Source organism: Myotis yumanensis, unplaced genomic scaffold (assembly GCF_028538775.1).
Source record: "Myotis yumanensis isolate MYYU_CA2020_CCGP unplaced genomic scaffold, mMyoYum1.0.hap1 SCAF_10, whole genome shotgun sequence".
Classification (NCBI taxonomy): Eukaryota; Metazoa; Chordata; class Mammalia; order Chiroptera; family Vespertilionidae; genus Myotis; species Myotis yumanensis.
Window position 1 is genome coordinate 79,554,560 of NW_027223761.1, and position 24,558 is coordinate 79,579,117.

The window sequence follows — 24,558 nt, forward strand, 5'->3', positions numbered from 1 at the left end:
AGAGGAAATGAATTGACAAGGAAAATGTGCATTATGTAATGTTAAACTGAGCCAAGCTCACAGAGTCAATAAGCAAAGCCTGGAATGGGACGGTGGTCTTTCGGAGGAAACTCTGTGTACCCTGCCTAATCCTTTGTTTTGCTCCATTTAAACACATGATGAAAACTGCAGGAGGCTGAACGGTGGTCCCCAAACTTCCCAACCCCTGGGACCTGGGACTGGCCTCATCTGGAAAAGGAGTCTTTACAGATGTCACTACATTAAAAGGATCTAGAAATAAGAACATTCTGGATTTATCTGGGTGGACCCTAAGTCCAACGACTAGTGCCCTTCTAAGAGACAAACAGGAAAGGAGAAGGCCGCGTCCAGATGGAGACAGAGAAGGGAGTGATGTGACCACCACCCACGGAAGCCTGGAGCCAAGAGCAGCCCGAACAGGCAGGAAGCTCCTCCCGGAGCTTTTAGAGGGCGACCGGCCCTGCCGACACCCAGCTTTCAGACTGCTGTCTCCCAGGACCGTGAGACAATGCATTTATGCTATTTCAAGTCACAGGTTTGTGGACACGTTACAGCAGCCCGGGGAAGTAACAGAAGAATTCACGGAGGGCAGTGCGTTTCCTTATCGGACCCCAGGCACTGCCACCCCACCAAACGCTTGCAGCCTTTTCACTCTGCACACTCAAGGCTCCCAGAACCACCAAAGGCCAAGTTCCAGGAGCCTTCTGATGGAAAATGAGAGGTGGTCACTCAGATGCAACCTTGGTGTGAGGATGGTTTTGTGAAGTCGTATTTTTTTCACAAGTAGGAGAGGCCCTAAGAGAAGATGAAGAGAACACCTTTTGTCCACAGGGCACAGTGAGGAGCTAACCTCACTCCCCACGATATGGCTTTTATTGGTGAAGCCAGCAGGACTGAGCACTGAGCCCAAAGGGTTCCACTTTTAAACTCACTGGTATCACGTAAGCTAAAAATGGAAGAGAATGTGCAATTTTAAGCAAACTGCTGAATGCGAATAAAATCTCTTCTATAAAAACTTTAGTATTATGATGGGGTTAATAAAGGGGGAGAGGAGATTGCCCTAGATTTTGAAGTTGACATAGAAATGATTATAGTCAATATTCAAAAAATGTAATTAACTCATATGCTAGAGCAGATTGGAATCATTTTAAAGTTTCATATTTAGGTTAAATCTAGTATTTTCAAAATCCTTATTGGCACTCAGTAATATGGCTGTGTTTCAGTAAAATAATCCTTTGCTTATTTTTCTACCAAGACAACTAGATAAAAATTCTATCTATACTACTAGAACATATGCATTCAATAAATGGCTTCTGACATGTTTTAAGCAATTGCTGCTCTGGTCCCTCAGAACAGAACACATGGGCACTGCTATAGCTTGAATGTTTGTGTGCCCTCAAATCCATACGCTGAAGACCCAATGTCCTACGGGAACAGGACCAGGAGGTGGAGCCTCTGGGAGGTGCGTAGGTCATGAAGGCAGAGCCACATTAGTGGGATTAAAAGAGGTTCCATAGAGCTCTTCAGCCCCTTCTCCCAGTGAGGTCGCAGTGGGAAGGTGCCTGCGTGCACCGGGAAGCGGCTCTCACCAGAACATGACCGTGCTGAGCCTTGATCTCGGACCTCCCAGCCTCCAGAACCGTGAGAGAGACAGTGCTGTTGTTTCTAAGCTACCAGCTGCTCTGTCTGTGGTGACTGTGACAGCAGCCAGCATGGCCGCGACAGGTACTCACACTGTACTTCTAGGTACCGCTGGGTCTGCAGGTTCCCGGTGACGGCAGGGTGCTCCACCTGGCAGATCACTGGGACGCCGTCGTCCTCCCTGCGCACCTTCAGCATCAGCTGACTAGTCACGGTGTACATGTCTGACCACTCTTCCACCTCCGATTTGCCTGGGGAGAAACCATACCAGGAAGCCAGAAGCTGAGAGCATGTCTATCGCTGTGTTCAGATCCTCGGCTCCCCGGCCCCAGCCCAGTGTTATTTTACCAAAGAGGATGGAAGTCACTTGGGATAAGGACGATCTGTGGGTAGATGGCTGAGAAAATGGGAATTTCCTACATTTCAACCTGGCAGGGTGGTCTTTCAGATATTTTCAACTAGACGTAACATATACCATTTTCATTTAAATACATTACACATGTTTCTTATGTCCTAAAACTTCCCCCAAAGGCAGCTGAAGGTTGAACCTTTTTGACATCTGACTGCTCAAGGCATTCAGGAGAGGAGAAGAGAAGAGCGTGCCATCCTACCACCATCTGAACTTGACCCGTCCGCTAGGCTGTCATTTGGTTTAGAAATTCCAGGGTGTCACCCAGAGCCCCCCAGTAACTTAATCAGAAGAAGGATAAACACCCCTGCCCCACCCCCACCAGCATCAATCAAGGCGGAAAGGAACAAAATGGATTTGCGTAATTGAAATTGTAACTGGGATGTTTAAGCTCTGAGACCTTTGAAAGGCCACAGCGCATGCAGGGGTGTGGGGAGAGAAAGCAGGCTGCGGGCGCCAGGCCAGACGGGAGTGCGGAAGGGGAGGCTTCCGGAGGGGATGAATAGGCCAAGGCCGCCCATTCCTAAACCCCGCCCGCCCTGGGACAAGACGCACCATTAACTTTCTTTTAATGTTTTGTCCGTATCGGTACACATTTCATGGCTCAGTTCACTCAGACAGAAACGCAGAGGGGAAATGGGAAACTCCTTCCTTTCAAAACCACACCCAGGAAGGGAGTGAAACAGAGCGAGCTGTTTGAAACGGGAGCTGTTACACAGACTGATCTGGTTCCAGGCAGAGGTTTTTCCGTCCCCTTTCTAAGGATGGTTCCTTTCTTCCCGGGGCCTTTCGTCTACTTAACAAGCACACACAGACACTAGCTACATGCCTTGCGAATATTCACTCGTGTCATCTTCATCAGAATCCCATGCTGTATGTAATGTCAACATCCCCACCAGAGCGAAGGGAGGCACGCAGCAGCACTCTGTCACATGACCGGGAGTTCGGCCGAGACCTTGGTGCCGGCTGCTAGAGAACCGGATGCTAACACGTCTGAGGGCTTAGGACAACTGACAGAGGGGCATCAGGGGCCAGGCTGCACCTCCAGCCAAGGCAGTGGGTAAGGTAGCAGCTATCTGAGATCTAGGAAGGGAGCCCGGGATGGCCGAGCCTGGGGAGACAGTGGGAACAGGGAGCAGGGCCACCTGCTTGCCATCACACCAGACGCTGTGCAGAAGAACAGCGGGAAACGGGCGACTGAACTGCAGGTTTCACAAGCAAGGGGGTGTCTGTAAGTTCACAAGGAAGATGACCTTCTCCGCCCGCCGCGGCCACGGCTCAGGAGAGCACGCTGAGCACAGCTGACGGGGCGGCCGGTGGTAGGATGACTCGCAGCGTACACGGTGAAGGCTGTGATACATTTTTAAATGGATAACATGAGGACTTGGAGTTCTGACCACCCTGGGTCGTCAGGGAAAAGCAAGGAGAACGGAGGGAACAGCATGGACAGCCTGAGCCCTGGGGCAGCTCTGACAGCGGTTCCAGTTCACAGTGACACCCACCACCATCAACCCCCACATGACAGAACGAGGACAGGAATGAGGACACGAGCACGCGGTTATGCCTTGCCCCGCGCCTTTAGTCCGTGATGATCAACCACCTCTAGACGAATGCCTTTGTTCTGAGGCATGGGTTGCATTTCCCTCTCGTTTCCCCAAAGGGAACCCGCCCCTGGGACCTGGCGGCACCTCACCTTTGAGCTCCGTGTTGCCTTTGAACCACCGGATAGTGGTGGCTGGCTTGCTGGCCATGGCCGTGCAGTTGACTTCGATCTCCTCGCCCTCCACGGCCGTGTCTTTCTGGATGTCGATGACCAGGTTACGTGGTGGGACTGCAAAGCAAACGTGTGTGCGTTTACACACAGAATCTACTCCTGCACGCATCCTTCCATTCATTAGAAACTAGCACCACTGCTTTCAAATCAGAGACAAGTAATGGACATTCCTGACGGGAATTTTAAACAAACTGCCACTGGAAGGGAAACATACAAAGTCACCATCAAATAAAGGGAATTATGCACAATCGCTCGATTCAGAATTTCTGCCCTAAAGTATCTTACAAAACAACCGGTCTCCCACTCCTCAGTTATCAGTGACCAAGTTATAACAATATAGATATTAGTTACAAATCAGTCATTTAAAAATTAACCAGAAGTAGAGACAAAAGCAAGAGGAGTACACACAATTCAAGTTATCATCCTTACCTGGAAGTCTCTGAAAGAAATCTTTCTCCTTCAACTCAACCTTTTGATTTCAATCATCATATGAAAGAATCTACAGTCAACCAGCAAAGATCAGAAACTTGCAGTCCCTTAAAAGAACCCCTCACCATGAACATCCACAGAAAAGTGCACCTTGAACCAGTTCATTCGGTCAAAGCCACTCACAGAGACCCAGAATGTAATCGCCACCTCCGGTGGGCGGCACATAATAAAACCCCGCTATGAAGATGCAGTAACACAGGAAATGCCGTTCCTTCGCAGTAACTTTCCAGATTCTAAATGCCCCAGATTTTGGAAATCAAAGGTAGAAAAGTCCACTAAGTAGTTGTAAGTAGTTTTATTCATCAGAATTAAAACCACCCTTCTCTAAGTATATTAAACCTACATGCAATAAAATAAAAAATATATTTTGTGGCTAAAATGCTGAATATCATATCAAGAGTATGTAGGATGATGATGATGATGATGAAGAAATCATGTTATTTTTTATGACACTGAGCAACAGTGAAACTGCATATGAGGTGCCAGCTTCTTGAAACAGAAGTCAGTAAGAATACCGAATTCCATGCGTGAATCTAAGTGTGTGCCCTGACCACCACGAAGAAGCAGACAGTTCTGAGACATGATTAATAAGTCCCTCAACTCAGAAGAGAAACAAGAAATTAAATATGTATACACATGCCATCCCATGATCAAGTTGAATAATAAATCTGATACTGCTTCAAAAAACTATGGGATTAAAGCACATATTTGGGATTTCCACCTGCTCTGGTCCAATGTGGAAAAAGGAAGACTTTTATGCTGAGTTAAAGCAGGTGAAAATGCCTGTAGAGAATGATGGAAAAGGAAATGATTTGCTGCATATGTTTCTCAGCAAGACAGTGTGGTGGTGATGGGTAACTACCAGATCAAAAGCAGGCCTCCTCTCTTCCCCGTGAAAGAGAAAAATAGCACATTTGCTCAATTGGATGTGTTGCTAAAGTGATATGGCCCCAATGAGTAGTTAAACATGAGAAAGAACTACCCTAGCTTACACTTCAGGGGGAAAAAAGCAGAGAGAGAGAGTCTAATATCCAATTTGGAGTTGCACATCTGTTAGCATTTTAGAGACACAGAAAGGCAGTTACACAAGTAAACGGGGCAGCTTCAGCTCGCCATTTCCTAAACGTAACTTATCTTTGCTGGATGACAATCAGGTAGCTTATTGGTTCTCATCACATGTACCGAGAGAGCTGGTAGGCAACAGAGAGAATAGATGTCTAGCGCCAACAGAGACTACTGAATTCCGAGTGCAGTACAATAGGGATCTTGAAGAAAATGCTGTTTAAGCAAATGTGAGATTGTCCAAGCCTAAAGGTAGTAAGATCTTGGCGAACTCTAAGGAACAGAATAAGAAATGATAAAAGGCAAACAACCAAAGAGTAAAAAAACTAGGAATGTCCTCCCCACAAATGTAGAAATGAGTCAATCACTGTGACTGATGGGACCCACTCAGTGTGAGGAAACTCAGGTCCAGTGCGGGGCAGGCACGGAAGGTGGGCCCCTGAGGACATGACGGGCAAGTGGCTAAGGCTGGTGCCATGCAGAAGCTCGCGCTCCTGGAAAGAGTAAGCCCGGAGCGGGTCAGAGCCTGGTGCCACGCAGCTCCGGGAACACGCCGGAAGGGCGCTCTGGGTGATGGGACAGATCCAGTTTATCACTGTCAGTCTCAGCGGCGTTTAGTGTCAACACCGTCTCTGTCACATCTCTTTTTCTGTGTGATGCTGGGTATTCTTCCTTCCTTCTCTCCTTTTCTCATGCCGAGCCTTCAGATACCTCTGCTTTCCTCACCACCTGCACCAGCTGTTCATCTCCATTGGTATTTCTTATGCTCTCCCTAAGACTGAGCTGGCCGGGATGTGGATGGCTTGCTCTTTGCACATTATTATATTGTCTGCTGGCTCCGAGCAGGGATGAGGAAGGGGTGGATACAAACGAGGCCAGAGGAGAACTACCGATGTCTCTGAGACCTTGCTTGGGGCCGACAGAGTGACTGGCAGCAGACAGGTCCCTATCTGGATCACCTACTGTTAGTACTGTCCTGTTAACGCTTCCTTTTTTTTTGCAACAGGTATACAGTTGACCCTTGAATATCACAAGTTTGAACTGTGTGGGTCCACTTATCACAGATTTTTCAATAAATACTGTAAATATATTTTATCTTCCTTATGCTTTTCTTAATATTTTCTTTTCTTTAGCTTACCGCATTTTAAGAATATAGTATACAATACATATAACGTACGAAATATGTGTTAATGGACTGGTTGTGTTATCAGTCAACAGTAGGCGACTAGCAGTTAAGTTTTGACTAAAAGTTCTTTGTGGATTTTCACTGTGCAGGGGGGTGGGGGAGTTGGTGGTGGAGGGGGTCGTGACCCCAGAGGGTCAACTGTGCTCTAAAGTTCCCTAACCTTTCAGGGAGATTCCCATAACGATGCTAATCCCAGGAATACCTTCCTGAAGAGCTGAAGTCATCTTTAAATTGATGGCTGAGGTAAACTTGTGGAAAACTTCAAAAGTGTTGGAAACTGTGACCAATGCAGAAAAATAAAGGGCTTGTTCCTGTGGACAAGAGCAGCCTGAGACGCAGTTAAGTGATTATTCCAAGTCCACAGTTTTCCCAAGACCATGGCCAGTGTCTCTGATCTTTACTAAGATTAGAAGAAACCGTCAAGTGTAGGAGTTGTCTGGTTTACAAACATAAAGTGAAATTTGATCATGGGAGTCCCAATGGCTTATATTGATGTCAATGATAAACATGACTTCTCTCAGATTTTTTTAATCCTCACTCGAGGATATGCTTATTGATTCTAGAGAGATGGGAAGGGAGAGGGAGAGGGAGAAAGAAAGGGAGAGCGAGAGCGATATATATATATATATATATATATATATATATATATCACACACATATACATACATATGTATATATATATATATAGAGAGAGAGAGAGAGAGAGAGCGCCTTATGTACCTGTCCTGACTTGGAATCGAACCCCTAACCTTTCAATGTATAAGACGACACTCCAATCAAGCCACTCTGGCCAGGGCTGTTTTATTTTATTTTTTTAAGAGCGAGAAAGTTTTGGGAAATAGAAATGAAGTGATTTAGGCATATCTTTCCAAAAAAGGGGGTTGAACAAGAAGTTTAAAGTTTAAAGTTAAAGTTTATTTTGGTCTATTAAGTCTACCCTATTTTCCCTTTGACTTCATAATGCCTACTCTAATATAAAATAGGTTAGCAAAGTATAAATATCCATTTATAAAAAAATGAATGAAAACTACTACTAACCAGCGAGTACACTTACACATGGTCCCACTAAACAGTCGCATTTAGTAAAAACTGCCCGCGGCCATTAATGAAAATAACCATAACTATATCTGAGGATGTGCGTGTGGATGAAAACCTGAATGAAAGTCACATAGAAGGAAATACTAGAAAATAGCAAAGAAATGGTACAGTTTTTCTTAGCCAACCTCAAATCTATCCGAGCGCCAATTATAAATCTTTCAGGGAGGTATAAAACCTTTACACCTAAAGCATTAAAAAAAATCAGCAATTTCAGGATGCCACCTTAATTACATGGGAGGAGTCTTAAAACTGATCAGCACGTGAAATCTCACTCTAAGACACTTTAAAATAATTAGTTCCTCCTGTTCCTGGAATCTTAAGAGTGAACACTAATCTTGGAAGGACAGGGGTATAATAATACTGGCTACTATTATCAGTAACTGTATTCATCTTAAAGCAGTGTGTTTTCTCTCTTGCTCATCTCCTCCAATGAACAGCAGTACGTAAAAGAGTCCTACACTGGGAATTGGAGAGATGCATGCAAAATGTGATAGGAGTTTCCATTTTCACATGGGTAAGAGCATAAACATGATAGTGACTAACAAATACCCATCTCCATGTCTTCCAATGATGCTGAATTCTTTGCTGATGCTTCAAACGACTAACAGATGCACTAAAATGAACACCTTCAACCCATGGAGGCAGGACATCTGTGTTCGTCCCCACAGTCCTCTCCTCCAGAGGACTGTGGACGGAAATGAAGACGCTAACGTGTCCTTCTTCTGTCACTATGTATCTACAAATTCCACACCGTAAGAGAAAGGTTTGAATATTTGAGTATCAGTGGAATTTGCCAGATTTTGGAAAAAGAAAGACTCAAACACTGATGACAACAATTTTACCTCATCAAGAAATCCTATAGTAAATTTAACAGAATATTAAATGAACGCATAATATCTGAGCAAGAGTATCTACTAGCATTACTTTCAAGTATATTTAAGTTAATGCTCCTATACAATCGGTAGGAACCTATTACTTCTAGAATAATCAGGCCTCCAAAAGCATTACAGGTAGAGCTCCTCGCAGAGCCTAGTGCTGGCATGCTGACCCCCACAAGCACTGGGTGTGCGCAGTCAGACCTCCTGTCCAGGGGCCTGAGGACAAATGTACCAGACGCTGGAAACTGACAGGCATACACTGCCTCCCAAGGGGCAGATATACTCCTGAAAACAAAAGATGGGCTCTTTCAGGGAAAAACATCTGGGAAGGCAGTTTCGGGACTTTATTGGAAGTAACCTCGGCTAGAAGACACAAGGTTCTGAGAAAACACGAGGTCTGGTTCAGGCTTGACTCTTGGTTCTCACTCTGCTTGTCACCGGGCAGATGACTGAGCTCTACTATTACTATTTCTTTCTTTGAAATAAAGATATTCATACTTAAAGGTATATGTAACAAAACATTCTGAAAATTCAGAATCCGCAACTATATTCAATTTTTTTTGCTGTCACTCTTGTTGAAAAGCCATAAACTATGGTGGGGAAGTGGGTGAAGGGTATAGTTGAGGTCCAGGCCACTAATGACTTGCTCCAATCAGCAAACGGTGTTCGCAAATGCTTCTGTACGAGCAGACGCACAGAAAAGGTCCAATGCATGCTCATGATTTTGGCACATTTCCAAAATACCGGAACCGTCGTCGTCCCAGCAAAACCTTCCACGCTCCCTACTGCTGCAGGCCTGCGTGGGTCAAAGCCACAATCAGACAAACAGGAGCACCTGCCAGCTGCCGTCATTAACAGACCACATTCCAAACGGCATGGGCAGACCCGGAACATGGCTTTCTGAAGTCAGTATTCCTCTTATCAAGAACATGTATGTAAGTGTTAGGGACATGTTCTACTTTAATGAGCAAAAAAATATTTTCCCTCTACAGCTGTGTTTAAATAAAGTAACGAGGCAGTAGCCCAATATGTACATCCATAAATACATATATGGTCACACACACCAAGCAAAACCGCCTTCATATTTATCTTTGCTCTTTAATCTTCCTATCATTACACCGAGAGCTGCAACCTGCCGCCTCAAATAGACTTTGATTCATCACCACCCCGAAGGTACAAATCAGAGATCTTGCCTCGCGCTGTAGTGTGTGTCCTTGAAAACTTGGTTTCAAAATCCGATCAGCCGGTGGTGTGCACTGGAGTGTGCGTCTGTCTAAAATGAGACCAACTTAGACCTCCTCCAACACGGGGGATCTGCGGGCTACCTCAAACACACACACGGGAACCTGGCCACCGGGGTGTGCCGAAAGCCACAATCGGTGACCACAAGTGGAGACGCAGCTCTCCAGTGGTGCCCCAGCGGCCCGTCAGCAGCCTGGCTTTTTCTCAGCTTTCTCGCCCTAGGAGCTCCTCATTCTTTTATGTCCAATGGTGGCAATTCTGTGGCAAAGTATGAGTTCATGAGATATGATCGCTACAGCATGATTTAGAGCAGTGGTTCTCAACCTTCCTAATGCTGCGACCCTTTAATACAGTTCCTCATGTTGTGGTGACCCCCAACCATAAAATTATTTTCGTTGCTACTTCCTAACTGTAATTTTGCTACTGTTATGAATCGTAATGTAAATATCTGATATGCAGGATGTATTTTCATTGTTATAAATTGAACATAATTAAAGCATAGTGATTAATCACAAAAACAATATGTAATTATTTATGTGTGTTATCAATGGTCTTAAGCGACCCCTGTGAAAGGGTCGTTCAATTCCCAAAGGGGTCGCGACCCACAGGTTGAGAACCGCTGATCTAGAGTATAAGCAATAAACAAGGCAATTAAGGAAAAGGAGGACAATATTAAAGGAGGTGTAACTCAGAAGGACAAACCATTAGGCGGATTTCATAGCAGAGCCCTGCCCGGCCCAGCTGTGCGGCCGCCTCCCCCTCCTGCACAGAAGGAAACAATCCTATACAATCGGCAGGATCCTATTACTTCTAGAATAATCAGGCCTCCTGTAGAGCAATGGCATGGCCATGGTGAGGGATTCATCTGAGGTTCCAAATCCTCCTGAGTTTTGCTGGTGGAGCCTGAGGTCTGCAACCTCAGAGCAGGTGGGATCTGCATAGACTGGTTACGTTCCTCAGAGTGTTTGGCAAAACAGGCTACTTTACAAATTCCGCCAGATGGGCGGCGGGCCTGCCTAAGACAAGAACAGCACCCTTCCCCACGACGTCGTGCCTCTCACCCAGCACTGTGATTGTGGTGTAGCTCTCCTGCGGGGGGTCGGTGTAGAGTTGGCAGAAGTATCTTCCTTCATCGGAAATGGAGACATTTGTCAGCGACACTTTGAGTTCACTGCTGGAAAAATTCAGCAGCTGAAACCTGCTGTCCTTCAAAGCTGTGAACAAAGCACAGGGTTTGTGACTGAGACAGGGACAGTCTGCTTCCCTAGCCCAGCGGAGGGAGACGCAGGGGCCTGGAAAGGCAGTGGCAGAGTGGAAACTCCGAGTCTCCCGCACCCGGAGGAGAGGTACCCTTTGTACTTCCCGAGTTACTGTCTGGGCTTCTGTACTAACCCCATGTGGACAAATAACCTGTCCAAAGGAGACTGGTGCACATGGGTGCACATGTGAGTGTGTATACCTACATGCACACACACTCACACACACACACCCCACGCCCTCTGCCTCAGTGTGTCAGAATTCAGCCCTTACTGAAATGGTTTTGGATGCTCTGTCAGACATGGGTAAGAGGAAAAGAGGAAGAAGGTGGGCTAGGAGTCCCCTTGGGCACTGGGAGTTCAGGGAGCAGGACTTATAAAAATCATTAAAAATTATAAAAAAATAATCCAATTTAATTTGGATGTATCTATGTATTTGGCATCCTATATAACAAAACCCTAATATGCAAATTGACCTAACAGCAGAACGACCGGCGGAACAACTGGTCGCAATCATGCACACTGACCACCAGGGGGAAATGCAGGAGCTGCCCCCAGGTGGTCAGGGCACTAACACAGGGGGAGCGCCACTCAGCCAGAAGCCGGGCTCATGGCTGGTGAGCGCAGCGGCGGTGGCAGGAGCCTCTCCCACCTCTGCTGCAGGTGGGCGGTAAGGAGCGAAGGGTCCTGGAGTGAGAGAGGGATCAGGCTGGGCTGAGGGACCCACCCCCCTGCAAGTGCATGAATTTCGTGCACCGGGCCTCTAGTTATTGATATGATTTGAGGTGGAACTTCTCAGGGATAGAAGGTGACCAGGGGCCCCCGGAGGCCTTGACCTCGCCCTGCAGTTTCCTAAGCACAGTAGGAGCCAACTGGGCAGAACACAGGAAAGCAATGTATGTGGACTTACTTGTTTATAACAAATATTCATGTTTAAAGTCCTTATATTAATTTTGGCAAAGGCTAGATTATTACAAAAGGACGAAGTATCCTCTCAAATATTCTTTAGATTATTCAACTGTCCACAGGTCTTGAACACTGCGGTGGGGTGGAAACAAGGCAAAGGGGACTCTCCACACCTGTCTGTTGGGCACCTTGACTCTCAAACCAAGTTTCAGAGGACCTTCTCCGGTTCTCCACAAGCCCAGCACCCACCTGCACCCGGGCTGTGATATGCAGGTGAGTGTCCAGTATTCACTTCTGTGACACTCCATTTGCAGACGTTTTCGTACATGGACACCTCCACATGCCAGTGGTGCTATGGTGACAGGAGGTTTGGTTTTGTCTTTACAGGTTCAGATTGCCTTGAAAATTTCAATCTTCAAACAGATTACCTTTCAGTATGCCCTACTTTCCTGGCCTTCCCCTGTTTGAGTTGTTTCTATAAGCGAAGTATTGGGACTCAATTGCAATTCACCTTGAATTACTACAACCCATTCCTATTGCAAAGTAAGACCGCCTTGCTTTTAAAAGGGACCATTCAAGGTTTCTATGAAGTAGAAAGATTATGATTGCACATCGCGTCTCCCTTCTGAAGAATGGACTAAACTTTAAGCATCTAACATTGAGCTAAGCAGAGGAGTCTTGGCAGTCTCTTCATCAAGACAACATGTAGGAAGTCAGTTGCCGTGTAATACTGTAGCGACGGACACTTACGCCTGAAGTCCCTGAAGTAGATGGTCTGCCTGTTGGGATTCAGGAGCTGAATCACGGAGTCGTCACTCTTATTGACTTGGCAGCTGATGGTTGCAACTTCTCCCTCGATAACTGTCACGTCTTTCGTAAATAAATTCTGTCCATCACCTTTAAAAAAAGAGAGAAAAGATCAGAAAGAATTTTCTATCAGTTAAAATTTGGTTAATGGGATCAATTAAAATGAGAAGCAGGAAGCGCATTAGGAATTGTAAACCAGAGCAGCACTGGGTAAGGCTCCCCTCATCTCTGCAGGGGCCACAGCATGAGTCTAATAGTCCAAGTAGATCGAGGGGCGCAATACCACAGCCTGGAATCCCCTGCTCTCAGGGTGAGGCGCTCTCGGTCCAGCCCCAGGACCTGTGCAATGGAGCCCTGAGTGAGTGGTAAGGTCCGAGTGCCGGCTTCTATGAGGAGCTGAGCTATCACAACGGGATGGGTGGTGTGTGTACTCGGCCTCAGCTCACAGGCCCTTGAGCTGAGCTATTTGGCCACCTCACAGAAAACTCAAGGGACTACCTACTAAAAGCAGGTAGGATGGATGGACCACTGAACAATCTTGTCTTGTTAGTGGATGTCAGCATTCCCGGTGCACAGTGGTCCCCCCTTTATCCACAGGGTATGTTCCAAGTCCCCCAGTGGATGTCTGAAACCACAGATACTACTGAACCCTGTATGTACTATGTTCTTTTCTATATATACATCTCTATGATGAAGTTTAATTTATAAACTGGTCACAGTAAAAGATGAACAACAGCGGTAATACAATGGAACAACTATTAACACTATACAATTGGCTCTTGAACCACCCATAGAGTCAAAAATCCACATATAACATTGGACTCCCCAAACTTAACCACTCGTAGCCTACTGTTGACCAGAACAATCACATGAACATTCTAGTACCATGTATTGTGTACCAGTATGTTCTATGTATTTATATTTGTAAGCGTATATTAGAGACTTGTAATGTTCTTACTCTGAAGTAAGCTAAAGAAGAGAAAATGCTATTCAGAAAATTATAAGAATGAGAAAACACATTTACACTACTATATGTATTTCTTAAAAGCAAACCCATGGATAAGTGGGCCCACACAGTTCAAACCTGTGTTGTTCAAGGGTCAACAGCACTTTAATAAAAGTTAAATGTGGTGTCTTGCTCTCTCTCTCTCTCTCTCTCTTTCTCTCTCATAATGGCCTGGTGTCACTCGTTTCGGGGTCCCCTTGCTGGTTGGCTCAATGCTTTCTGCCACAACACATGCCGTCAATCAGAACATGTCTTCCATCCAAGTCTTCCAGCCACAAATTTAATGCCTTTTCCATCTTCACTAATAAGCACTTAACGTGCACCGTGGCCATAACTTTTGCAGTTGGAGGTGCAATAGCAAAACTAGCACAAATTTCCTTTTCCTTCTTCACAATTTCAGGGATAGACATTTTGTTCTTACTCTAGATCTTAGCAGCCTCAGCACAGACTGCTTTTCTTTCCTTATGAAGTCGAGAACTTCCACCTGGTCACTGACAGGAGGCCTTTAGGGCTCTCGTTGGCACACTGAATTGCCAGCATCCTCACTCTGGCGCCTTGGGGCCATTAGGAAAACTGCAGTGACTTGAACACAAGCACTGGTGTTGATACTGCAACATCAATGTGACAACTGAGGCGGCTGCTAAGTGGCTGACGGGCAGGGAGCATCGCAGTGTGGAGCTGCTGGGCAAAGGGAGGATGCACGTCCCGGGTGGGGCAGAGCGGGGCAATACGCTATTTCACCAAGCTTAACAGAACTGCTCATAATTTAAACCGTATGAATTGTTTATTTCTGGAATTTTCCACTTCATATTTTCTGACTACGGTTGACTGTTACTGAAACCATGGAAAGTAAAACCACGGACAAGGGGGTCTACTGTATAGGCAGTTCGATTATGTACTGTGTGGGAATGAGGACCTACCAACTCTAATTCTTTGGAATCTCAATAAAATCCTGAGAAGGGCAGTGGTTCTCAATCTTCCTAATGCTGCGACCCGTTAATACAGTTCCTCATGTTGTGGTGACCCCCAACCATAAAATTATTTTCATTGCTACTTCATTACTGTAATTTTGCTACTGTTATGAATCGTAATGTAAATATCTGATATGCTATATGTGTTTTTCCGATGGTCTTAGGTGACCCCTGTGAAAGGGTCGTTCGACCCCCAAAGGGGTCGCGACCCACAGGTTGAGAACCGCTGGCTTACAGTTCAGTTTCTTAAAGTTCTGTTTTCAGAAACACACACACTCTTGACTTATCTGAAGTCCCAGGCAGTACTGAACTGTGCCCTTTGAAAAACCCCTTTGAGAACACGCCAGAAAGGCAGGGCTTCAGGCCCATTGGCAAAAGGCAGACCTGCAAATCTGCTTTGGTTTGGTGCTTCTAACCTTAGTATCGTAGTTAGGGCCCCTCACCGATGTCCTAAACGCTCCACAGCACAGGTAGGAGGAGAGAAGAGTGCAGTTGAAAAGCAAAAGGTGAAGCCATTGTCCAGTGTCCAATCCCGCAGCGGCACGGCAGGGGATATGGAGGCGTATGACATTATTCGGGCCTTTGAGAAGCTGCAGTGTGGGTGAAAACTGAGACCGAACCCGCACGGGCAGAACAAAGGGGTAGCACCTGCCAAAGGTAGATGGTTGGTCAGGAAGAGGAGGAGAGAGACTGCCTCTGAGCTGAAGGATCTCAGGTAAATCTTTTAAAGACCTTGGGCCAGTTTCTCAGCAAAATGGAGAAATAAAAGCTATCTCACAGACCTGTTGGGGGATTAGGATAGATAAGTATAAAGCATGTAGCACTGTGTCTAGCTTCTCATAAAACTGAATCCGTAGTGGCTGCTATCACCATCACCATCACCATCACCATCATTTCTCTAGATGTCACATCCAAACATTTATTAAGCAACTAGTATATGTTGGGGGTAGGGTGGATACAAGAACGAAGGCTCCGAGTCCCTGCTCTCAGGGAGTTCTCTATGTAATTATATATCAACTCAGCATAGCTTAGTCACTCCCTTACAAAACTGTCACATTAAGAAACAAAGGTCAACGATAAATACTAGTCTAAAAAAAACCCCACAACGAGACAGCATAGAAAGAGATGCAATTAGAGTAAATGAAGGGTTTCCACCTGCTACCCTGGTTCTGCTCGAGAACCCTTTTGGCAAGCCAGAGTGGGAAAGCTTGCAAAGGGGTGTCTGAGGTGGCGTTCAGCCAAATCCACCTAGAAATAAACCAGCCACTGGCGAGGATCAGAAAAGAGGAAACCAGAGGGATAAGGAGAAATTATTAGCTCCACAGATAAATAATTCTTGGTGCTTGGGGAATAAACCGAAATGAAACCCACCCTGAGATCTCTGATCCGGGTGTGAGAAGGCGGGCCCGGGCTGTGGTGCCTAAGGGCAGGCCTGCCCGGCCTGGCCCGGAGGGAAAGCTGAGTGGGCTGAGTATCACAGAGGAGCAGCAAGAGGAAAAGTGACCAGGAGAGATGAAGGGCTGCTTACCCTTCCTCGTAGATGAGAACCCTTCCTCGTAGATGAGAACCCTTCCTCGTAGATGAGAACCCTTCCTCTGAAGGGAGCGCTTTATTCCCAGTTTTGAGAAAAGAACAAGGAAAGGGAATTCTTGCCCATCAAGCAAGCTCTTCAAGGTGGTTTGGCCAGCCCTGGTAGAAGTCTGTGCAGAGAGGACAATACCCTTTTCCCTTGGGGAAACCCAATCTAGTAAGAAAACGAAGGAACAACTAAACTGCACGATTCAGATGCTGTAACCCTCTCAAGTCATGGGACCTGCCTGGAGGAGGTTAGAATACCAAACTGGGTCTACTGGGCTGTGCGGGGGGCGCCTCTGTCTGAGGAAGTTCAGGTCATTAGCAGCACAAATGAGAAGCTTCCACTTAAGAAAGGGACAGGGTGGCAGGCCTGACTCACGGCAACACAACCAAGGCTTGCAGACGCCGCTACTTGCACCGACAGTGGCTGAAAGCCAGTTGCAATTCAATTATGCTCTTAATAAATAGTTCCTGTGGAAATAACCATGTACTTTTAGTCTTTACTTGGAATCCTAGTATATTCTAAGTAGCATGCTCTATTCATATTCAGGCTACAAAATATTTGCCCAAGAGATGAGAGAGGAGTTGACCATGATTTTAAGCAATGAAGGTAATAAAACAAAATCTGAGGGGTTGTTTCTGAGAAAGTCTGAATATTCTTAATTATTACTTATAGCTGAGTAATGTAAGACCAGATCACCTTAATGTGTCCTTACGGGTAAGCCATTCAGGGACAGCTGGGCCTCTGCAGCGCTGGCCCTGGCCGTGCCTGGCACACGGCGCTCTGCAAGTCCATGGCGGACCATCATTGCTGTATTAATCTTTTGAATTTTCTAAGGCCGACCTGAAATCCTGTCTCGGAAAATGCCAATTCCTAGCTATGTTAACAGGGTTGTAATGCTAATCTAAAACTATTATAAGTGATAATGAAATATTTTGCTGAAAGATATCTAACTGCCTTGGCTGATGATGGTGGCCCAAGGATGTCACCAATAAATTATACGGGTCAGCTGGACAGCAGTTATATTAAATAGAGCTCCATACTTTGAGACGCCACACGATGGCTGAAATGAAATAATGACCTATTTATGTGAGGCAAGGAAGTAAATGGCAGGGATGAAAATGTATGCATGTCAGTACTCTGAACTGCCTGCAGCCTTTATGTAAAAATACTTTCTGCTCACATCCTCAAATATTTCTTCCAAACAGGAGACGTACTGTGACGTGATAAATTTCCCCTTGAAATAGCACGACAATTAGGTTGTTACAAAATGCACTTTGACGTGCAGCAGAAGAGTACAAACAGGCAGCTTTGGTGCCTTTCTTAAATAATCCATTTTAAAAACCTTTCCGATTTTCTAAAACACAATTAGCAGATACAGCACCTGTTCTGGGCAAAGGAAAGCCAAGCACGGACAACGAGCCACAGCCACGAAATAAGGCTGCTCACAGCCGCACATCTATTTTCAGGGTGGACGGTGCCTGACACTGCAGACATTTCTGAGTGCTGACCGGTACAGACGGGCGAGGGTCAGGAGACAGAACCAAGCTCACCTTTAGTTTCTATCAGCCACTGTCTTCCCAATAACTTCCCTATTTGCCCCACAACTTCTAAAAATAAAACTGTAGTATTGGAGAGGCCCATTCACTTACAGGCAAGTCTCCCGTAGTCAACTAGAAGTGGCTGGGCATGCGTTACCAGACAGAAAACATGCTATCTAAAACACAGTAACATTTATTTTGATGACTAGAAAAGAAAGGACCATTTCAAGCTGAGCTGGTGAGGACTGGAGTGAGGCTGGAGGTGTAGCTGGCTCATAAATCCCCTGTTAATTCAATCTTCAATTAGTTTAACTCACGATTCTCTCCTGAAACACCCATTCTTCATAAATGCTGTGTGAACGACATTACACGGAGCACTGCCATTGATGGAATGAATCTATTCAGTCAACACTATGACCACCCGACCGGAGGAGGGCGCACCTCCCGCAGGAGCTGAGCTGAGAAAGGGGTTCGGCGGCACCCCAAGGGAGGGAGGGAGAGGTTACCCAGCGTTAGGCGCTGAGCTAGCCGCTCTGCTCTGTGCAGGCTTCCCTCTCAAACCCCCGGAGTCCTCAACATCCCCACTGTGCGGACCAAGCACCTGGGACGAGAGCCGTTTTAATAAGTTGCCTAATGCCCTCAGCCAAGTGGCCGTGGCGTTTGAACTCAGCTCTGCCAGCCCCCCCAGCCCTCACAGCCGGTCCTTTGGGACCAGCCAGCATCAGGATGTGTTGCCAGGGCCCTCCTGGCGCTGCCTCAGAACAGGCACTTGTTTTTAAAGGGGGTTATTTCCCTTTGAGCAACTTCTAGTTTTTTTTTATTTCGATAGTTTATCCAGAGCACTATTACCCACTTGGAGATGACAGAGGAGTGTCCTGCATGTAAAACGCCTTGTTTACTGCTGCTGCCTTCTCTCTGCCTCAGCACACTGGGCCCAGAGGACCCCCCCCCCCCCCCGCCCCCACACACACACACTGCCTGCCCTTCATTTACGCCAGGGGAGTCCTCCAGTGAGTCCACATAAAAGGGCAAGTCCCAGTTAGAGCAGAACTAGGCTTATCCTGTGGCAGCTATGGAAACTTCCCTACGTGGAGGGCCACCGAGGACGCGTAGCTGGGAAGACAGTTGCCCAGAGAAGGAGCAGATCAAGTCCCGACCTACTTCTTCAGTAAAAACCATGTTAGGGAAACCTTTGTTTCCTCTGCTGCATGCACGTCTGGACCCAGAGTTAAATCAGCACAGGCAGGTGTCTAAACAGACCCAAGTCTAACCAAAACTGCAGGTACTCCACCAAACCCTCCTCCTGAGGAGCAATGTAGGCATTCATTTTTAAAAGCCACAAGAATTCTTGAAATTTGACACCAATTAAAGGCTCGGGATTAATAAGTCTTTCCCTCTAAGACAGGGGTGGGCAAACTTTTTGACTCGAGGGCCACAATGGGTTCTTAAACTGGACCGGAGGGCCAGAACAAAAGCATGGATGGAGTGTTTGTGTGAACTAATATAAATTCAAAGTAAACATCATTACATAAAAGGGTACGGTCTTTTTTTTTTTTTTTTAGTTTTATTCATTTCAAACGGGCCGGATCCGGCCCGGGGGCCGTAGTTTGCCCACGGCTGCTCTAAGAGGTATAGAACAGTCAAAAAACTTGCGGGTTTTGAAAAGCTTTTCTCCTGTTGTGTGAGCCCTCTCCTCTGTGTCTTCAAGCTTCCACCGGCTTTTCACTCATTCCTGTTTCTAGCGGATCCCATGTTTACAATGTTGGTTATATCCCCAACTAGAAAGAACAACCCCTACCCATATCACACCATCACCAAGGAGGCACCGCAGTCCTGCTAACGATTCTGAGGGCTAGCACCAGAAGTGAACACATTTCAGAAAAAGAGAAAAAAATTAAGATTCTGTTGAAACCCAGAGGGAAAAGTCTTCCTAACTGCCTATGTCCCCTCAAGTCAACGTAAAGACAGTGTTCACTACAAATCATTAACAAACCCATTAAGATCTGATTTCTATCTAAGCAAGTATTGTCAGCATATTTTGTACATTTCCTTTAAAAGACTCAATCCTATCTTTCAATTCATTAAACTCTTCCTTGCATTCACAGTTTTATATCAAATCAGAAACCTATTTGAATTAATAAGAATTACAATAAAAGTAATTTGAAAATAAATTATTTGAAGTTCAGGCCACGAAAGCTTTTGATGAAAGGATTTAGTTCCATTTAAATATGACAGTAACATTTTTAGCCCTCTAATGTGCAGATGAGACAGTGAGAACCAGTGTCCGAAAAGAAGGGTTGGTCAACCGCGGATCAAGGTTAAGGGTGAGACCTCTTCAACATAAACACAAGTCTAAATTTAATTCAAAGAGAGGCAGTACATCAACCTTCCTGAACACGTGAGCATTTATTTAAAATTGAAAGCAATCATTCAGTCTGCTGTTGCAAAGCTCCTCTTACCCTTGTGGACCCTCCTCCATGGTTTGCCATCCCAAATAGTAAAGTTGAATATGTTGACTGTTTGCATCCAAAATAATGAACGCAAATCAGATAGCTCCTAAGCTTAGAGTTAAGCTAAACCAACTCAGCAAGTAACTGAGGGGGCAGGAGTATGTGACACTGACAAAAACATGTGCATCACCTTCTTTTTCATAAAACCCTATGAAACCCAGGAGGACACATGCCTACAACCACGTGGTGAGCGAGCGGGAGGCACCGCCAGGCGCGGAGGCCGCATCTCCTAAGGGGTCATCAAGGCACTTCTGTTCTTGGCTATTTCTAAATAACATTCAATGATTTGCTTCTAGTTACAAAAGCAATATATGCTCAAGGTTTACTGTTTTAAAAGCTTTGTTTTATATGTAGTATTTGTAACACTATGACATGTAGATGGTCAGGATCTCATAAGCGTCTCCCGTAATATAATTACTGTTGAGTCACTTGAGCTTAGGGAAGGGAAAAAAAACTGACTTTAATCTAATCTCCTCTTATAATCAGTCCAAGGTGAGGCACATTTTTGAACAGCAAGGTAAAGAGTAAGGCCGCAGTGCTGGTTTTTCTTCAATTAAAATTGTTGCTGTCCCCTGACTACAAAACAAAAAATAGCATCTGACACAACATGAAGCTATTCGTGGATATTCTGTATACACATTCTTGTTTAGTTGACTAATGGCAAATTAACGTTCTCTATTTTAGCTTAAACACATACTATAGGTATGTTTGATTAGCACTGAATTCCAAAAGCTGATTACTATGCATGCTCTGATTATGTAATTACATAATAGAGCATAATGGCTCCTTTGGAGTCATTATGATCTATATGGCAAACATGTTTCAGTTTTGCTGGAGTTTAAATACACATTGAGATGACAGCTCATAATAAGGCCCCACTTCTCAGTCCTATCAGCTAAGTGGGCATTCTCCATCCGGCCTAGCATCTTCTCGACCCCAATTAAGCCCATTGTGTCAAGCTGCAAACACTTTGAAGAAATTCCCTTTGTTTTCTTAGCATTCAAAAAAGGAATTAATTTTAAAAGCTGTATTAAGCAAAAGGCCTGGGTTAAAAAAAAATAGCTCAAATTCCATCCTTCATCCATCTTCAAAGGTCTGCAGGGAACCCAATCAGTCCATTCATCACTGTTCAGATAACCACAAGGGGGTTAAAGATGGAACTTCACCTTTAACTCCCAAATGCTCACGGGGAGACAGCCAGCACACTGATGCTCCCGGGTGGCTGGCCACTGTGCAGGCAGCTCGGGGCTAACTGAGCGTCAAGCTCCCCCAGCCGGACAGAGGGCCAGCTCCCCAGCCTTGGGTCTTGCAATAGTCCTTGTCTTCTGCAGCTCCCTTGGAAGAGGTGGCTGTGAACTAGCACAGCCAGACCTCACCTTCACAGTTCCTGGCAGAACTTACCTAGTGAATGGATTGCCGTTAATTCCACCGTCATCTGATAAACTGGGAAGTAGTCAGGTTTAAAAACAGGACAAAACTTAGTGTAACGACCGTGGGAGAGGTCAATGGGGGAAAAGGAGACATAGGTAATACTATGTGTAATACTTTAAACAATAAAAAAAAAGTTATTGTAACGAATTATGTTCAGTCTCTCATATCCCCACGAAGTCCGTTAGCCTTACACTACTTATCTTCCAGGAAAAGGCTCCCTCACTCCATCCAGACCAAAGGTGACCGGAGTCTCAACTTTGAAGATGCATCAGCATCGAGCTGTTTTTACCTCCCATCTGTTGGTTTTCAACATTACGGCTGAAGAACTGAGGTCAAGCACAGTCCAACCAGTATTTACATATGGGATGAGTCCCTCCTCGGGAAGGAAAGCATTGATTGGACACGTGAACACTCTTTGCGAGGAAGACTGTGACAATAGAGAGTGGTTATAGCAGCTGTGCCTGTGCTATTTCAATTTTAACCATCACATTAGCCTCCTTCCTTTTAAAAGACTCTGAGCTCAATAGACCTTTTTAATCAATGCCCAAAGCACTAAAGGGGCCAAACAATTATGATGTTAAGGTCTGAGCTGCATGATACCATAAAATGCAGAGGTGCAGTCCCAGCTGGAGACTGTTTGTGGAGTGATACCCACCCACTAAACAAGATCCCGATGAGCTTTTTCATTAAAATTCACTTATCAAAGAAGCGAAGGGCAATAAAAGAAACAGTATAAAAATAACCATAAAAGATAATCATCATCACTAAATCCCTTTGTTCTTCATACTGAAAGGCAAAACCCCCAGATTTCTCTCTCTTCTCACTCCTTTTCATAGCTGGACAGGTTTCATTGCCTTTTTGTTCATCAAAAAGATAGCATCTTTTTTGGAGAGAAGATAGCCCGACCCTGAAGAAAAACTCCCTCCAGTGGACAGGCTCTATGAGAACTAAACGGGGGAGAAAGGAGACCGCACTGAGGTCACCTTGAGGAGAGGCCTGTGAGCGGCTACATCCGCTGCAGGCTCCGGGGAGGGGAGCAAGGGGGGCTCTCAAAAACATTAACTGAAAAAGAGGCACCGCCATCGCCGAGGCCTCGGGAGGAGAACAGTCTGAAGCCAGAGGCTTCCTCCAGAACCAACCGCTGGCGGGCGAAGCAGGCAGTGCCCTCGCCAAGGTTAGGTTCTGAGATGCTTGTTCATGGCACAGAAAGAAGAGGGCCGTTTTTGGAGGGGCTGCTACAGTGGCAACGCAAATCTGCGTGGCGTCCCGCCTTTCCGGCTACACTGCTTCTTCTAGAGCAGTGGTTCTCAACCTTCCTAATGCCACAACCCTTTAATACAGTTCCTCATGTTGTGGTGACCCCCAACCATAAAATTATTTTCGTTGCTACTTCCTAACTGTCATTTTGCTACTGTTATGAATCGTAATGGAAATATCTGATATACAGGATGTATTTTCATTGTTACAAATTGAACATAATTAAAGCATAGTGATTAATCACAAACACAGTATGTAATTATATGTGTTTTCCGATGGTCTTAGGCGACCCCTGTGAAACGGTTGTTCAACCCCCAAAGGAGTCGTGACCCACAGGTTGAGAACCGCTGTTCTAGACAAAGCCTGTTGCAGGCCAACTTCGGGTCTTCCGTGTCGACCACTTGGCTAATGAGTTGATCAAGTGCGACTACATTCTCTGGGATGTACTAGTACTAAAGGGCTACTGTGCAAAGTGGAAACCAGTGGTATAGAATGTTGCTGCCCATGAGTGTGGACTAAGGGGAAGCAATTCGCATCCTAAAAGGGATGCATCGTGCAGCCAGAAGCTGGTAGCTGACAAATTGCACTCTTACATCACCCAGGGAGCTTACGCCTGGATAATGGGAGTCCACAGTTTTAATTGAATTCACATATTGAGATATTTACATTTCCCAAACCATGAGCTATTAATAACTAAAACAAAAAGTTTACATGATTATAGCTCAAAATACATATTAAAGTATAGCTCAAAATACACAAAGGAAGATACAAACATTGGGCTCTTTATCCCTATAAAGACTTAAGGGAACTTGGACTCTCCCTACCCCAGAACAGACCTCAGTGCCGGCAGCCGAGCTCTCACTCTGTGAGAAAGATGTTAGATTTCAAAGCCTTGGAGATGCCGACTGGCTCTGCTGTGGCCACAGGCTTTCTACACTGGATTTCCTCCTTATAACCCCAACCTCAAATCTCAATGGAGATGGCATGTGTATTTCCCTGATTTTTATACCCTGCCTTAAAGTACTCAATTCAATATCCTTTTCTCTTTGCCAGGAGGCACCATGATTAAACTCGGGCCACTTTTTGTTTCAACTTACTAAACGCTGATTTTCCCCTCTGCATGTGCCTCTAGGGCAGTAGTTCTCAACCTTCCTAATGCCGCAACCCTTTAATACAGTTCCTTATATTGTGGTGAACCCCAATTTCATTGTTAGAAACTGAACATAATTAAAGCATAGTGATTAATCACAAAAACAATATGTAATTATATATGTGTTTTCCGATGGTCTTAGGCGACCCCTGAGAAAGGGTCGTTCAACCCCCAAAGGGGTTGCGACCCACAGGTTGAGAACCGCTGCTCTAGGGTGTATACTGACGATTAGTATAAGATACTTAAGATCACAAGGCTGTAACACGTAACAATGATTACTACACACAGGGAAGAAAAAGGAAGTGACTGCTGCTTTTTTCCACATCTGGACGCAAGAGAAAACACATTCC

General features: G+C 45.4%; 1 protein-coding gene across 8 annotated transcripts in view; it reads right to left on the bottom strand.

Annotated features, from left to right (window-relative positions):
* Nucleotides 1–24,558, bottom strand: part of CADM1 (cell adhesion molecule 1) — a 346,652-nt gene that overhangs the window by 51,448 nt on the left and 270,646 nt on the right. For 7 of the 8 annotated variants that reach the window (XM_070426095.1, XM_070426093.1, XM_070426090.1 and 4 more), the window contains exons 2-5: nucleotides 12,710–12,856; nucleotides 10,859–11,011; nucleotides 3,762–3,899; nucleotides 1,752–1,910 (exon numbers count right to left, since the gene is read on the bottom strand). In XM_070426095.1, coding sequence (XP_070282196.1) covers nucleotides 1,752–1,910; nucleotides 3,762–3,899; nucleotides 10,859–11,011; nucleotides 12,710–12,856 — 597 coding nt within the window. Of the gene's footprint in view, nucleotides 1–1,751; nucleotides 1,911–3,761; nucleotides 3,900–10,858; nucleotides 11,012–12,709; nucleotides 12,857–18,177; nucleotides 18,215–24,558 lie in introns of those variants that run through there. The other variant, XM_070426092.1, reaches the window with a different exon arrangement.